Consider the following 14,740-nt stretch of genomic DNA (forward strand, 5'->3'; position numbering starts at 1 on the left):
TCATGATCTTGAGCATGGGGATACAAAAAGATTCTATTCATTTCTGTATAGTAATTTCTCTTTCTCTACATGAATGGAAAACATGTGATTAGGATTGATAATTGTCTGTTACTGTTAGAAAGAAATTAGGTTGATTGATTGAATCCATATATTTGAAATTAAATCCCAACATTTGGTATCAGAGCAACCCCATACTTATTCATGCATGATGTTTGGATAATGTTTTGAGAAAACAAAATAAGATTATCACATTATAACAGAATGAACAATGATATAAAATGATATAAAGGGTGATTAGTAACATCAAATTAATATGACAATTGAAACACATGTAGAGTAACGCTAAGGTGCAGGCATAACAATTTGATGTGTTAATTGGGTTATGCATTTTAGGAGTATCATGCACATATTTCATGTTGTGGGATAGTAGGTATAAATTTAAATGCATCATTTATGTGTTTGTTGTTATTTTTAGAGGCCACTGCAATATATTAAAATAATAATAATGAACTTCTAAATTTAAAATAAATAAATAAATAAAGTTACAATAATTTACTCAAGAAACATTTTAAGTTTGAATTTAGTGCATCAATGTTTAGAATTCACTTATGGTATATCATTTTAATTATTTAGCATTTAAAAAGATTAATTGAATCAAGATATCACCAAAGTGATTTCTCTTGTGTAGATTGTTCACCAGAAAATGTTAAATGTTAACGTGTGTGATTATTTATATGAATGATGATTGGCCCAAAAAAAAGTTATCATTTAATTAAGTTACATGCACACCAGTGATTTACATTCATCCTATTCCTATCCTAATGGCCAGCAACGTGAATGTAAAAAAGTAATCAAATGGTTAGATTCTCCTGAATGGCAATGAATGATCCTACAATCTTTCCTCCCACATCCGGAAACTCTTCGTGGCCCGGGAGGGATCTTACCTTACCCTTTCGATCGACTTCTACCGGGTACTTGAGCAGATGCCCTGTCATTTCTGTTACATCATTTGATGCAAATTGCTTCCAGTTCAGCTCACCCATTGTTCTAATCCTACTAACACATTCAAGGCTCTCTGGTTGTAAGAAGCAGTCTTCAATCGTACCCGTATGTTCAGCCCAAAGTGACATCCTATATCCATGGATCTGCATGGTATTGGTCAGGAAATGTGTATTAATATTAACAAAATGTAAAACTAACTGTGTGGTTCACAACCCATATTCTTTCCCTTCGTACCAGAAACATATATATTAGTAAAACAGAGACGCTAAATTAAGAACTTTTAGTTCCTTAAAAGTTAGATTGACATGCATATTTGGATTCGAGGGAATTAGAGAAACATTAGAGAAACCAAAGTAAAGCCAAAGGTGGTTTTGTGGCCTGAGGATCAAGAGGGTCACGTTGGCTGGTTGATTGGATTTAACTCACCTAAAGTGAAACGTGCATAATTTGTTATACATGTAATTTATCACAACTTCAACTATTCATTTTTCAATCAGTGGTTGTCATAAAGGCTTAAAGTAAATGTGAGAAGCCACTAAGTACAAACTTAAAAAATGCTTACTTGCCCACGAGGATGATACTGGCTTCTTGCCCAGGTATGATGAGGTTGGTACGCACCCATTGCAATCTCGGTGTCCCTTGTTCCTTCCATAGAGCGCTGGTTGATGTTTGCAGACCCCAATATGACATATTCATCATCAACTATCATGCCTTTTGAATGAACATAAATCATGAAACGGCGATTGTTTCTACTAAATGCCTGGACAAAGAGCACCGGTACACAAGTTTAAAATTGCATTAACCAAAGGGAGATTGCATGCCACAAAACAGACGACTAAGATGCTTATATTGATTGTTAGAATATTTGTTTTACTAGTAAGACAAGCATTTCACAGAATTAAGAAAAAACAATTAAGACATTTGGATAAATAATATAACAGCTTTTCACAGTTTACACAACAAAATAACAGTTTATAACGAGCTATTTGGAAGCAACTTTTTTTTATTCATCGGTACTAGATATCTATAACTATATACGAATCACTGTTTCATGGCACTATGGAAGCAGAAAAATGTAACTGAAAAGGGAAGAGGGGATGGAGAGAATAAAATTCATACTTGTGGACTATTTGCTGGCGGAGGAGTTCCAGACACAGTGATATTCTCGTACATATCTATGGCCTCCCTATTGCCAAGACAAAAAAAGTTCAAATAGTCTTGTGGAGAGAATGCTGTTTCAAGCCCAACTTCAACCAAAGCCTTGTAAATTGTCTCATACATCATTTGCATTGTTTTATGCTGAAATTTTTATAAAATAAAATTCATAGTAAGTATGAAACTATAAAAAAGAAAACTATATTTTGGAAGCAACATCTTTAACTAAAATAGTAAGAGAAGTAGGGAAGACACGATACTTTTAGTGTATATTCTGGGGCCAGAATTCACATAACTACAATCCACTTATAAATTAGTTGTTCCAGCTTCACACAAGTTTAAGTAATTTCTTATATTCTGATGAGTAGAGAAATCAACAGATCAACTGAGCATTCAAAATCTCAATTTATTAGCAAGAATTCAAGTGGCATAATATGAAAGTTGGCCTTTATCTTCTGCGAGGTAGCATACCTGCCAAAATAGAATTCTTTGGGTGGCAGCACCAGTTGGAACACCCTCTGGCCACATTGGAATAACAATGTACACTGCAAATCTCTCATTTGCCCTTATCTTTGCAGCAATCTTCAGCGCAATTTCCATAGGAATTAAATTATTAGCACCTGCAAAAACATGCAATTTTAACATTGAAAGGAGATATTTGAAATAAATGTAATTAACCTCATTAATTATTCATCTTCACCATGTTATGTTATACAGAAAAACACTAGGAGTGTCTAGTGGTGAGGAGTTCAAGTAATTTGCAAGAGGTCATAGGTTCAAACCTCCTTGTCATCAATGTAGCCAAAGAAAAAGAACACAGAAAAGATACAGTTTATAGGCGGAGGCTTGTCATTAATGTATAAAAGGCACTAAATATTTGATCACACATCTGAAAATACAAATGCAAACGTTAAATCTTCACTTTATTAACTTTTAAAGGAAACCATGGGGATTTATATTTCAGTGAGCTTTGGCTACAAATAATTTAAAGATATGAAAATAGATATATCAGACCAGCTATGACATACTCATGTAATTTCTAGAGAATATGATATATATAAAATGCACAAAACATAACACATCATAGATTTGAAAGGAAATGATATTTTTTCTTTAATATAATTTTCAATTCATTCAGTTTAATTCGTAAAATAGTTCTACATAATGGATTTTGGCATTGGACGCTTTATCCATACAAAAGCTGATATACCGGGATAATCTATTTATGTTCTACAAAATCTTCAGCACACTAAAAGAAGGAAATCTTGAAGCAAACAAGCCACATGTGTTCAGAAGAGGAGTTCCATACCAAGGTCTTTATGTTGACTCCAATTATATGAAGACCCAATGAAATATTGATTCTCTATATAAATGTAATGTTGTGCAGCACGAATGGCCTTTACATATGCTGTATGTATGCTCATGTCAATCAGCACATTCTTCCCACATACTAGATTCTGCAAAAACACAGTAATGTTTAACTATCCCATCATCACACCTAAGATGGCTCAAGTATGACGAATTGAAATCTAGCACGTGTAAGAAAACTTAGAAACATTAAAATCTTTCACTCACCATGCTTGATGCATCTTTTGGCTCCTTTGGAAACCCCTTGACAGAACTTGAATCAATTGAACGGAATATCTGTATTCCAAAGCATGTACATTAAATAGTTACATTTAACTAGTGTAAATGAGAAAATAAACTGCTTCTAGAAATTCTAAATATTTATTCAGTACTAATTGAGTAAATACCTGAACATGCCATGACTCAGGATTATCATCACCGACACTAGGAGCATTAGATGAACTAATAATATCTCCGATTCTGTCTAGCTTAAGCAACGCATCATCATATGAACTCCTCAACTTTTGAATCCCTTTTGGTTTTGCGGCTCTTAACCAGCGCTCCTCAAAGTTTTTCAAAATGTCGTAAGCTGCTGGACCATCAATTTTAGAATGCAAGTCATGCCATGGCTCCCGTGGACAACCACCAGTATTACCCTGTCATCATCAGAATAAATTGTTCTTCTTGCTTTGAACTTTGTTTTAAAATTGAAACTTAGGGGGTGTTTGGTAAGGGAGAAGTTTTTTCATCCCTAGAAAACATGATTCCTGGGAAAGTCGATTCTTGGGAATTATGATTACGGGGAGAATGTGTAAAATACGTATGGTTAGAATTAATATGCTTCCTGGGAATTAATAATTCATGTAAAACACATAACTAAAACTTTCTCTCCACACGGGCAAGTTGGATTCTTGTTCCTTCTTTGGGAATGTTTTTGCGAGAAAGTGAGCTAAAATTGATTCCCAGAAATCATAGTTTCTGGGAATCAATTTTTTATTAATTGCATACATAAATGAAAATCATAGTTTCCCACTTTAAGATTCTTGTGAAAGTAAAAACTTTCAATTTACCAAATGCCCCCTTATTGGTTCCTAGCTACATACTTCCATTGTATTTAAGTTGCAAGATTCTAAAGCTAAACTAGGATACCATCTCTGTCATAAATTTGCAGGAGCGTTTTAGATGTGCAACAAATATGAAGTAAATTTACACATTCAAAGCTAGATAGAACCAACACTTTACATAATAGGTTATACATGTCATTGGCAATGCTAATTTTACTGTTTAAAGTGTGTTGAACTGATCACTGAATGCATTTCAAAAATAATCTCTTTAATCTCCCCTATACAAGAATACAGAAATATTTCTTTGTTGTAATTTGGTTTCTTCTAGAACTACTAAAATTTGGAGTTATACACCTTTGTGTTTGTGGTTTTATTCTACACACTTTTGTCATTCATTTTTTATCAAATGAATGTGGAATAGTGATCATGCAACCAAACCGAAATATATATTACCGTGAAAGTAGGGTTGTGATAGTCATCCTTATGCAGTGTCTGCAGCGTCCTAAACAGAGGATGGTGGGGAGTATCATATCGCCCATCACACAAATCAAGTCCGCCAACAAATGCTACTATTTTTCTTTGGTTATTTCCGGCATCAGCATCCACAATTACAGTTTTCTGATGATGTGTATATATTGTTCCAACTTCCTGATAAATGGAAGAAGAAATTAATGTGGAACTCTAGAACTGAAATTGTAGAACTATGCAAAAACATATTTAGAGATCCAACGTAAAAATGAAGATAAAGTACCACCTACTAAAACCGAACCTTGCCATAAATGCTGAATTTTTATGAGAAAAAGTTCGGCAAACTACCAAATGGGATCAACCTATCAGTAGTAATATGTGCTACATAAAGTATGCTGAACTGGGCAAAGGAGAACATCATTTAAATTCTTATAATGCAATGAATCAAGGGAGACAATAAATAAAAGTATTTCGATGTGAGTAGAATGATTGTCAAGCCAAACCTTTTGTTTTGCCCAGCTATGACGTTTTGCAGCAATGCGAGGACAAAGCAGCACGTGCACAGAAGAGTGCTTGAAAAATCGTCTAGTTTCCTCATCATGAGTTGCCATCACACCATCCTTCAAAAGAAATAGAATGACATACTTAAGATAACCACATACAGCAAAAATGTCCACATGCAGACAATTGCCAATCAAGTCCTATAGTGTGTTTGGATCTCCATTGGTAAAGCTCAAATTGACATTCAAGATAATCCAACACATTCTTTCCTGTTCAACTGACTTGGAATGAGTGTAAACAATAAACCAAACACACACCTAATCCTCCCCAAAACAGAAATGCAGTAATAGGTAACACCAAAAAATTGCTTTACTAACCACTTTGTAACCTAGAATGCTTCTTGATGTAGGGTCATCCCAAATAAGGAGAAGCACTCTTACTCCCTCCGATGACTTAGACCTCAGAATATCACCCAGGGTGAACTTTGATGGATTTCCAGGATCCCTTACCAGCCTAACTTTGTGCCACACCGACCACCCCGTAATGTAAATCAAACGCTTAGCTCGATTTATGGCGTCAAAGATGTCAAGCCAACACTTTCCATGAGCATAATACACACCATTATCAAGCACAACATTAGGGAGGCAACCATCTGGAACATGAGCATCTTGGTATAGAGTAACTGTTCCACCTTTCCTCAATGGAAAATATGTGCCAGGAACCCCAATGTAGTCAGGACCAGCTCCAACTCCTTGGTAATACATGATAAGTGTATGCATTGGAATGTACTGAATGGATACCATCAAAACAGCACCTGGCTTACAAGGCTTACCATTGCTGTTCAGGATAGGGTAGGTCCCTTGTACCTTTTGCCCTGAGTATATTTTTTCCACAGGAATTGCCACAACGCCAATGAGCTGTGAACCCACCACATCACTGTCCTTCACAACAAAATGAACTTCAGCAGCATGGTGTGCAACAGGAACATAGAAATGTTGCTCCCACACAGGATTCTCACTATTGCTAATCACAAAAGTCCTACCAATTACAGCATTTGACACAGAAATTGTCACATAAGGATCACTAGTAATCTTCCGGCTTACCGTTCCTTCAATCTTGTTGCTCGCAACAGTACCGGGGAATCTACCAATCATGTCCTCCAACGTCTTGTGGAACATGTCCATGTTTGGAAGGTTTTTGGCTCCATGAACCCAAATATCTAAATTCCCATGGAGGAGCAAAACCCTCAGAGATCCTTTGTGCTGAGCCGGCACAATCTGCAAACTCTCACTATTCACTGAGTCATCATTATTATCTGAGAGCCTAGAAGGATCCCCCTGATCCAAACTTGAGGAGGAGTAGCTAGAATAACCATAAAACTCATCCCTCCTATCAAGATATAGAATTGGTGGGGAATGTGTCAAGGGAGGTGCACTTGGGAGGTTATTATTATCTGACAACCTATCATTGCTCATGAGATCATCCAAAGTAGGGTAAGCAGCAGAGTGAGGAGGGTTATAACTATCACTAGCGTGAGAGTGAGACACTCCACCTCCTGTTGTGACACTCCATTCTGGAGGGACTCGGTGAGGGTAAGGATAAGTGTGAGGTGGCTGAGGCATAGGATAGTCAAAGGAGCCATGTGATGAGGTAGATGGAGGAGGAGGAGGAGGAGGAGGAGGAGGGTATGAGGAATAGTTTATGGGGCTAGAATAAGGGGATGAGGAGTGTGGTGGTGGAGGAGGTGGGGGGTATGGGTAGTTTGAGTTGTTATTATGAGGAGGGTTTGTTGGATGTGGATATGGATATGGATATGGATATGGTGGTTGAGCATATGGATCATGAGGAGGGTATGAATAAGGGTTGGGATACCCATATGGATGTTGTGAAGAACCATAATTGTCCATTGATCAAAGCAACAACAACAACTCAGAATTGAATTGGATTATTTATCAGTTGAACTTCAAGATTTGATCTTTCATGCAAAAGGGCCACACCCCAGATGGAATTGACACAAAGGGTATTGATAGCACACGGCAGAATGAAACATAGAGGAAAAATAAATGTGCTGAATTGAAACTAATCGCGTGAAAATTTGATGGAAAACTTTGGAGATTGATGATGGTAATAATACCAATAAAAAGAAGGAACTTGTATGAAAGAGAAGAAATTTGCGAGGTAAGAGAGGGAAAGGTTTATGATTTGGAAGGTTCAACGAAGAAGAAGTTGAAGATGCATTGCAATTGCAGCTCGTGAGAATGGATCTATCGCTTTTTCTCTTTTACACATAGCAGGTCAGCTTGGTCCCACACACTGGCAACTTGAAACAAGGCGTCTTTTCATGTATTAACTGAAAAAAAAATTAGTATCTTGAAAATAAAATAAAAATCTATTTTTTAAGAGGGGAAAATATAAAATATATCTAATTCTTTCTTTATTTGAAAAATATATTATACTTCTAATTTATAAGATTCATTTACCAATGATAATATCTCGTTTTATTCATTTTGTTTTTGGTGAATATGTTTTATTGATCCTAAAAGTGTTTAGCTAATAAAAAATGATTGAATTATTGGTCTGCTTTTTTGCTACAATTTATTAGTCAATTTGAATTTAGCTATTAAATGTTTAAATTGAGCTTAAAAAAATTAATTTTGACATTTTTCAATAAAAAATAGACCTTAAAATATATAATTTAGATTAATTTAAATACATACTTTAATCATTGATAATTATTTAAATTAATTTTGTCAAAATTAATTCTATCAAAATTTAAACCAAACGAATTCTAAGTCTAAGAACATTTATTATATGTAATAATAAATTTAATTGTAAGCTTAAATATAGGTAAATTAGATTTAACATTTTATAAATTGACATAAAAAAAAAATATAATTATGGGTATGTATATAATGATGATGAAAAGATTACTTTTAAATAAAACTAAATGTATTTAACGAATTATAATAATCTAATTAAATTTAAAAGTTCTTCTATATTTATTTTACTTAATATATATTTTCATATAAAATGTTAATTTAATAGTATATTAAAAATATTCTAAGAAACATTTAATAAAAAAATTAAAAATAAATTTAGTAAATCAAATTAAATTTCATACTTAATACTTTTAAATAGAAATGACAATATCTATATATGTATACACATATTTGCATACTTATGACGCATATGGTAATGTATAAGGTTAATAATAATAAATGAAAGTATTAATTAAAATAATTGCTATAAATATAATAACAATTTATTCTTAAATAATTTAAATATAATATTAAAAGTATACACACCCGTAAATATTTTAAAAAATAAATATAATTTTAGTTTGTCCAAACTCAATTAATTAATAAATAAATAAAATTATAAAGATAATCGATTATTAAAATTAATATTATAATCACTTAAAAAAATTTAATTAAAATTTATTATTTTTCACTCTGATAGTAAATATTATTAGAAATTAAAAATTAAAAAAAAAATATTTTTCACAGCAAATGATATATATGGGCGCGTACGCCGAACGAGATGATAATAATGATCTATTCCACTTATAGTAATCTGGATCCATTTATCTCACTACTTTTGAAAAAGTTAGGATTAAAATGACATATTAGCACGCCATACCACACGGTTGCTAAGAGAGAGAAAATAAATTATTAAATAGAATACAAATAAAAGAGTACAGCATTTGAGTTTGAGTTTGAGTTTGATTGCCACTTTTGTTTTACATGGAAAAGAGAATAGAAAAAGTTGGAAGTTGGAACTACAAAAAATATCTTATTCTCTGTGAGTATTTGTTAAATGTTGGTTGGGGTATGAGTCAAAGCTCAAAACATTTTTCTAAGGCTCTCAAGTCTTAATAACGGAAAATAACGCCCTAGTACGGCATACATACATACATACATTCTGCATAGTTTATTTATGCAGATTGCATTGCTAATTGGCCCTCCACAATATGATAAATACTCCCCGCCTTGTTACCATTGTCAAACAAGGCAACCAATTCAATTGGATTCTTCTATGAGGTGTTTCATTCCAATCAACTGAGACTAAAATGAATCTTATTATATAATTATATAATATTGTATAAATGTTGCCACATTTGAGATTGGCAAATAAAAAATGTATATTAATATTTTTAAGGTTTAAAAATATTTTTTTTTTATTTTTATCATTTATATTTATTTGGGTCTTGAAAATATTTCTTTTAAAAATATTCTTGATTTTTTAGAAAAATCTATTTTTGTACTTGAACTTTCCATCAAACTTAATTTTCATTTCTATAATTTCTATATTTTCAAATCAATGAATTTAGTCTTCAAAATTTTAAAAATATGTAAATTTAATTCATCTTCTAACTTTGTGGTTATAAAAATTATCAATAAATGTTAAATTTAAATATAAGAAAATACTAAATTTTTATATATTTTAAAAATTAAAGAATTAAACTCATTAATTTAAAAATATAAGAACTGAAATAAAAAACTTAAAGGACTAAAAGTTATTTTTTTTATTTTTTTTTGTCGTTGATTTGTACTTTTATACATTGCTGACATGATTAACGATTAGTAGTGATGTGAGTAAAGACTATAATATAATAGTTCATATGATATTCAAGCGTTAAACCTAACCCTATATTAGTTCAACCACACGGTTAGTGGTGTTTACAACATTAAATGATATTCAAGCATAAAGATAATGATTTGTTAACAATCTTTGGGACGATTAGGAAGGAAATAAAAGAAAAAGAGAAATTGATGAATATAATGGGTGATGTGATAATGGGAAAAGAAATAAGAAAAATATAAGTTGAGTATAAAAGTTAGATTTCGAAAAATTTAGGATTATAATAAACATTAAAAGAAAATATTTATTAATATCTTAATTAATTAAAATCATATTATTTTTTTAAAAGATAATAATAACACCTTTTTTCAGAGGAATACTAATAATAATAATAATAATAATAATAACACCTTAATGGTATAAATTATGTTGTATGTTTTTTCTCTGTTTTTAAAAGGATTTAATTAAAATGCACTGTGGTATTTGACATGTCATAAGCACTTAGTGCTTCTGTTATGATAGTTATAGTTACACTCATCAATATCTATGTAAGGACTATTGCGTTATGATTTTGGCGAAGTTCCATCAAACCCAATCTTGTTAATTTGTTCCAGTTCGACCCCTATGGACCCAAACCTTAATTAAGTCCATAAGCTTTCAGGAACACCAATACCTTGTCTTTACATCCTATAGAAGACTCAGGACGCCTATTATATCTCACTCATAGCAAACCTCATGCATATTTGTTATGCAGTTAACTAAATTAGTTCCTTGAGGCAACCACTGATGCACATCAATCATACAACCATACACATCTTCAAGTTTATCAAAAGTGTACCTGGTAGAGGACTCTTCTTTCCTTCTAGCTAGCTCAAGTCTATCTCATCATATAATATAAACAACTAGTGATACTCAATAGAGTGCAACTTTCTTCTTCTTCAGTGAAAGGAACGGTTCCTTAAAATGTTGGAGATTAATGTGGTGTAACCGAGATTCTATTGTAATCTTTTCTTTTGTACCTCTGGTACCAGTTATAAAATTTGTTTGCCTATAAAAAAAATGAGGAATCTGTCCTTATTAAGAACCCCTTATCAATTTTTTTTAATGTTTTTTGAGAAGATGCTCAAGCAACTGACAATGATATGCTAATGTCACATTTATAAGGATAAGTAGGCAACTAACATGTCTTGTTACATGTTATTGTTAATTTGGTGGTCAGATAATAAAAGGGTTTGCTTATTATTATAGTTATAACACTTAGTTTTTGGATTAATAATTGCATGAATTTCCAAAAGTCAACTAATCTGTTTTGTTATTTAGAAGGGAAAATTTCACTTATTTCAATTTAGTCCCTTGAAAAACATTTTCCCTTCATCATTGTCACGTTTAAGCTTCATACACTTGTATTCAACAAAATCATTATTAACGTAAATTGGTTGACAGTAAAAAAATCAAGTAAAATTTTGTAACTTCCAATGGTGTCAATATTTATTTTTCTTAAGGCATCAAGCGATATGTCATCATTTATTGTGACGACTTGAGGACCACTAGGACATTCAAACAATATTCCTTCAATGGTGAAATTATGTCACCATCTGAGTATATAAGAGCAAATACACTCTCCACGTTTTAAACAATATGGTAAATATTAAACAAAGGTATGGCGTTGCGTCAAATCCCTACTCCTCTTTATATTAAATGACTTATTATTCTCTTGTGACTCATATCATATCGACAATAAATAGATCTTGAAAGAAGTGGTGTTCAATAAATACGTTTAAGAAAAAAGTAGTCTCAATCAATAAAAAAGCAATAAATGTAACGTTGTAATGTTCAATAAAAAAACACATTTAAGTTTCAAACAAATGTGTTTTTTATTTTATTTTTTTTAAAAACACCACAACAAGATTTTGTTGTGGATAATTTTTTATCCCATCAAAATAAGAATTGTGATTTCATTTTGATAAGGGGGTGTCGCAAAATATAACAACAAAATTACGATTCTGTTATGTTAGAGGTGAAAAAATACAACGAAATCATGATTTCGTTGTATACAAGGGAGAGGGACGAAAATTAATTGATAACAAAATCACAATTTCATTGGACGTTTTATTCAACGAAATCATGATTTCATGAAAATGATATTTTTTGGAAATAAAAAATATCTCAATCCCTGGATAGGGGCCAAGAGCAATTACCAAGGAGCCAATAATAACACCCTTCTTCAAAACACAAAAGGAGCGCATGTGATTTTAATGGGTTGTAGAAAGAAACACCTCACTTACACATGCAATAGTACTAAGTTTTGGCAACTCAGGATCAACTTGAACTAATGGTTAATTATATATAAATGTTGTTTTATTTTATTTTATAATAAATGATTAAAAGAAGACAACCGTAATTATGCATCAACTTGAACTAATTTATCATAGTACTTGCACATTTATAAATTAAATTATTCATTTAAAAAATATAAGAATTAAATTGTCAAAAAACCATAATACATAAGCTAAATAGACTATTTACTCACTTGAAAAACAAAATTAATCATATTTATTAATATAAAATTAACCACGTGTGTCATTTAATAACTCCATGACACTACCAATCACTAAAGAAGTAAATATAACCACTATTAGATATTTCAATAATGTAATGACCCAAATATCAATAGTTACATATACAATTATGTTCACTTTTTAAATCGGTTATAAGATAAAATTAATTTCTCTTCCTATCTATTTAATAATATTACATTTGTATTATCCTTTCTTGTGCTTAATATTATTGCTTGTGCCTTGATCACCCATCTGCATGGTAAGTTTTAGGGGTAATGTTGGGAAACGTTATTTTCTAATAGAACTGGAAAATGTTATCTAAATAAAGTCATCACTAGGGATATGTTGATATTTGTTTAGCCTGTTATACATTTATACTTTTAATGCAATTTACTATTTTAACTCTGCAAAGGAATTTGAGAGATAAAATAGATAAATTAAACTCTTTCATGTGGGGGGAGCAAAGTTAGAGTATACTAATAGATGCAGATGTAAATTAGAATGATTATAAATAGAAAAAAATCATTAACATTACATCAAAGAGTAGCTCTAGTAGGCTAAGTTCCCAACATTTTCATCTTCTGAATTTTCTTTTACAATAATATTGGATTTTCACATCTTTTTTGTCTTTAATTAGTTAATTTAAATTCTTGTTTAATTTCTCCTCTTGTTTGATTAAACTTTCTACCAATTTAAGTTCTTGTTTTTCTCATAACCTTTTCGTGTCAATTTTCTTTAACTTCTTTTATTAATAAAATATTCATCTACCTAAGTACAAATAAAGTTTCTGTAGATTTGACACTCGAATTTTCGTTTTAACTTTACACAAAACCTTCGATCTCTCCTTACCTTCCCCGCATTCCGCCATGCCATTGAGACACTCACCAAGAGTTTCCAGCACCGACGAGTCCTTCACGACCAAACCCTCCCACTCCATGGCCAAGTGCAGCAACACGACCTCCTCCCACGTGTACAATGTCTTGCAGAGCAGCTCCGAGGGGGCCCCAACTCCTTCCTTGCCAACCAACGAATTTGACGTCTTCACGACAGGGGACATGTTGATGACACGGTGAGAAACAGAGAGGGGAATGTGGGGGTTGCGAAGGAGGGAGAGTTGGCAGAGCTTGTTAAAGACGAAGTGGGAGTCGGAGTCGGAGGGGAAGCCAATTTGGAGGGTCTTGAGGTAATGGAATTGGGAGGGGGTGGGGAAGCCAGTTTGGAGGGTCTAGGATTTTGCCAACGCCGATGTTGGAGCCCCACATGAGGTAGATGGGGTGGAAGAGAAGGAGGGAGGGTGGGTGAGAGGTGGTGGAGCAAGATAGTTCGCACGATGGAGGCGGCGGGAGAAAAGGACAAAGGGGAAGTGGAACATGTCTATTGGCAAAGGAGAAGACGAGTAACCAAGTGGGAAAGGAGGAAGCCTTTGCTTTTGACCACCCTTCGCAGGATTGGGGCTTAGGGTTTTCATCAGTGAGGGAGACGATTGTTGAAGAATGTGAGTGGGTGTGAGTGAGAGAGATGCATGCCTTTTGAATAAGTCAGATGTATTTTCGAAGATGATTTTTCACAAAATTGATGTAGTAATGCGTTTTCAAAAATGATTTTGAGAAAATTATCTTTGAAAAGTTACAATTATTTATAAAAATGTCACCGCATTTTTTTAAAATGATTTTTGTATAACCATTGAGGTAGTAGATTAATGATCCAACCAGTATAATTTAAAGACTAAAAATTTAATTAGCCCCCTTTCCTTTATATTTAGAAGGTTCAGATAAGTTTTTAAATTTTTTAATGGGTTAACCTTCTGTTCAAAAGGTAAAATGCACGCTTTGACATGTTCTCTTTTGCATTCACGTTGTTAGTCGTACTTGGAATAATAACTGCAAAAAGCATCCCTGTAATCTTCATTTTAGTCTTTGCTAATGTGTCCATGATTGGACAGTCATGGCAGATTAAATACATCACACATTTTCCAACGAAGTTAGTGGATCAGTGATGGAATCCAATTTTAAGGATTTATTAATCATTTTAATTACTCACATAATTTCAGGACCAAAAGTAAGA

General features: G+C 32.6%; 1 protein-coding gene across 1 annotated transcript; it reads right to left on the minus strand.

Moving 5' to 3' along the window:
- Positions 1 to 662: 662 nt before the first annotated feature.
- LOC114418509 (phospholipase D gamma 1-like) lies at positions 663 to 7,789 on the minus strand. The gene is made up of 10 exons (XM_028383892.1): positions 5,915 to 7,789; positions 5,540 to 5,656; positions 5,022 to 5,216; positions 3,912 to 4,160; positions 3,733 to 3,801; positions 3,467 to 3,614; positions 2,629 to 2,777; positions 2,122 to 2,301; positions 1,565 to 1,762; positions 663 to 1,145 (listed from the first exon to the last, which is right to left on the minus strand). Exons 1-10 carry the CDS (start codon positions 7,442 to 7,444, stop codon positions 852 to 854), a joined length of 3,129 nt encoding a protein of 1,042 aa, XP_028239693.1. The 5' UTR covers positions 7,445 to 7,789; the 3' UTR covers positions 663 to 851.
- Between the last annotated feature and the right edge of the window lie 6,951 nt (positions 7,790 to 14,740).

The sequence above is a fragment of the Glycine soja genome, chromosome 7, assembly GCF_004193775.1.
Source record: "Glycine soja cultivar W05 chromosome 7, ASM419377v2, whole genome shotgun sequence".
NCBI lineage: Eukaryota > Viridiplantae > Streptophyta > Magnoliopsida > Fabales > Fabaceae > Glycine > Glycine soja.

Excerpts from the sequence above, each read along its gene's own strand:
- LOC114418509 (XM_028383892.1), bottom strand. The coding sequence starts at position 7,444 with ATGGACAATTATGGTTCTTCACAACATCCATATGGGTATCCCAACCCT. Across the intron at positions 5,657-5,914 it reads GCATTCTAGGTTACAAAGTG|GATGGTGTGATGGCAACTCA; the intron begins GTTAGTAAAGCA and ends TTTCTTTTGAAG. Across the intron at positions 3,802-3,911 it reads CTGAGTCATGGCATGTTCAG|ATATTCCGTTCAATTGATTC; the intron begins GTATTTACTCAA and ends TTTGGAATACAG.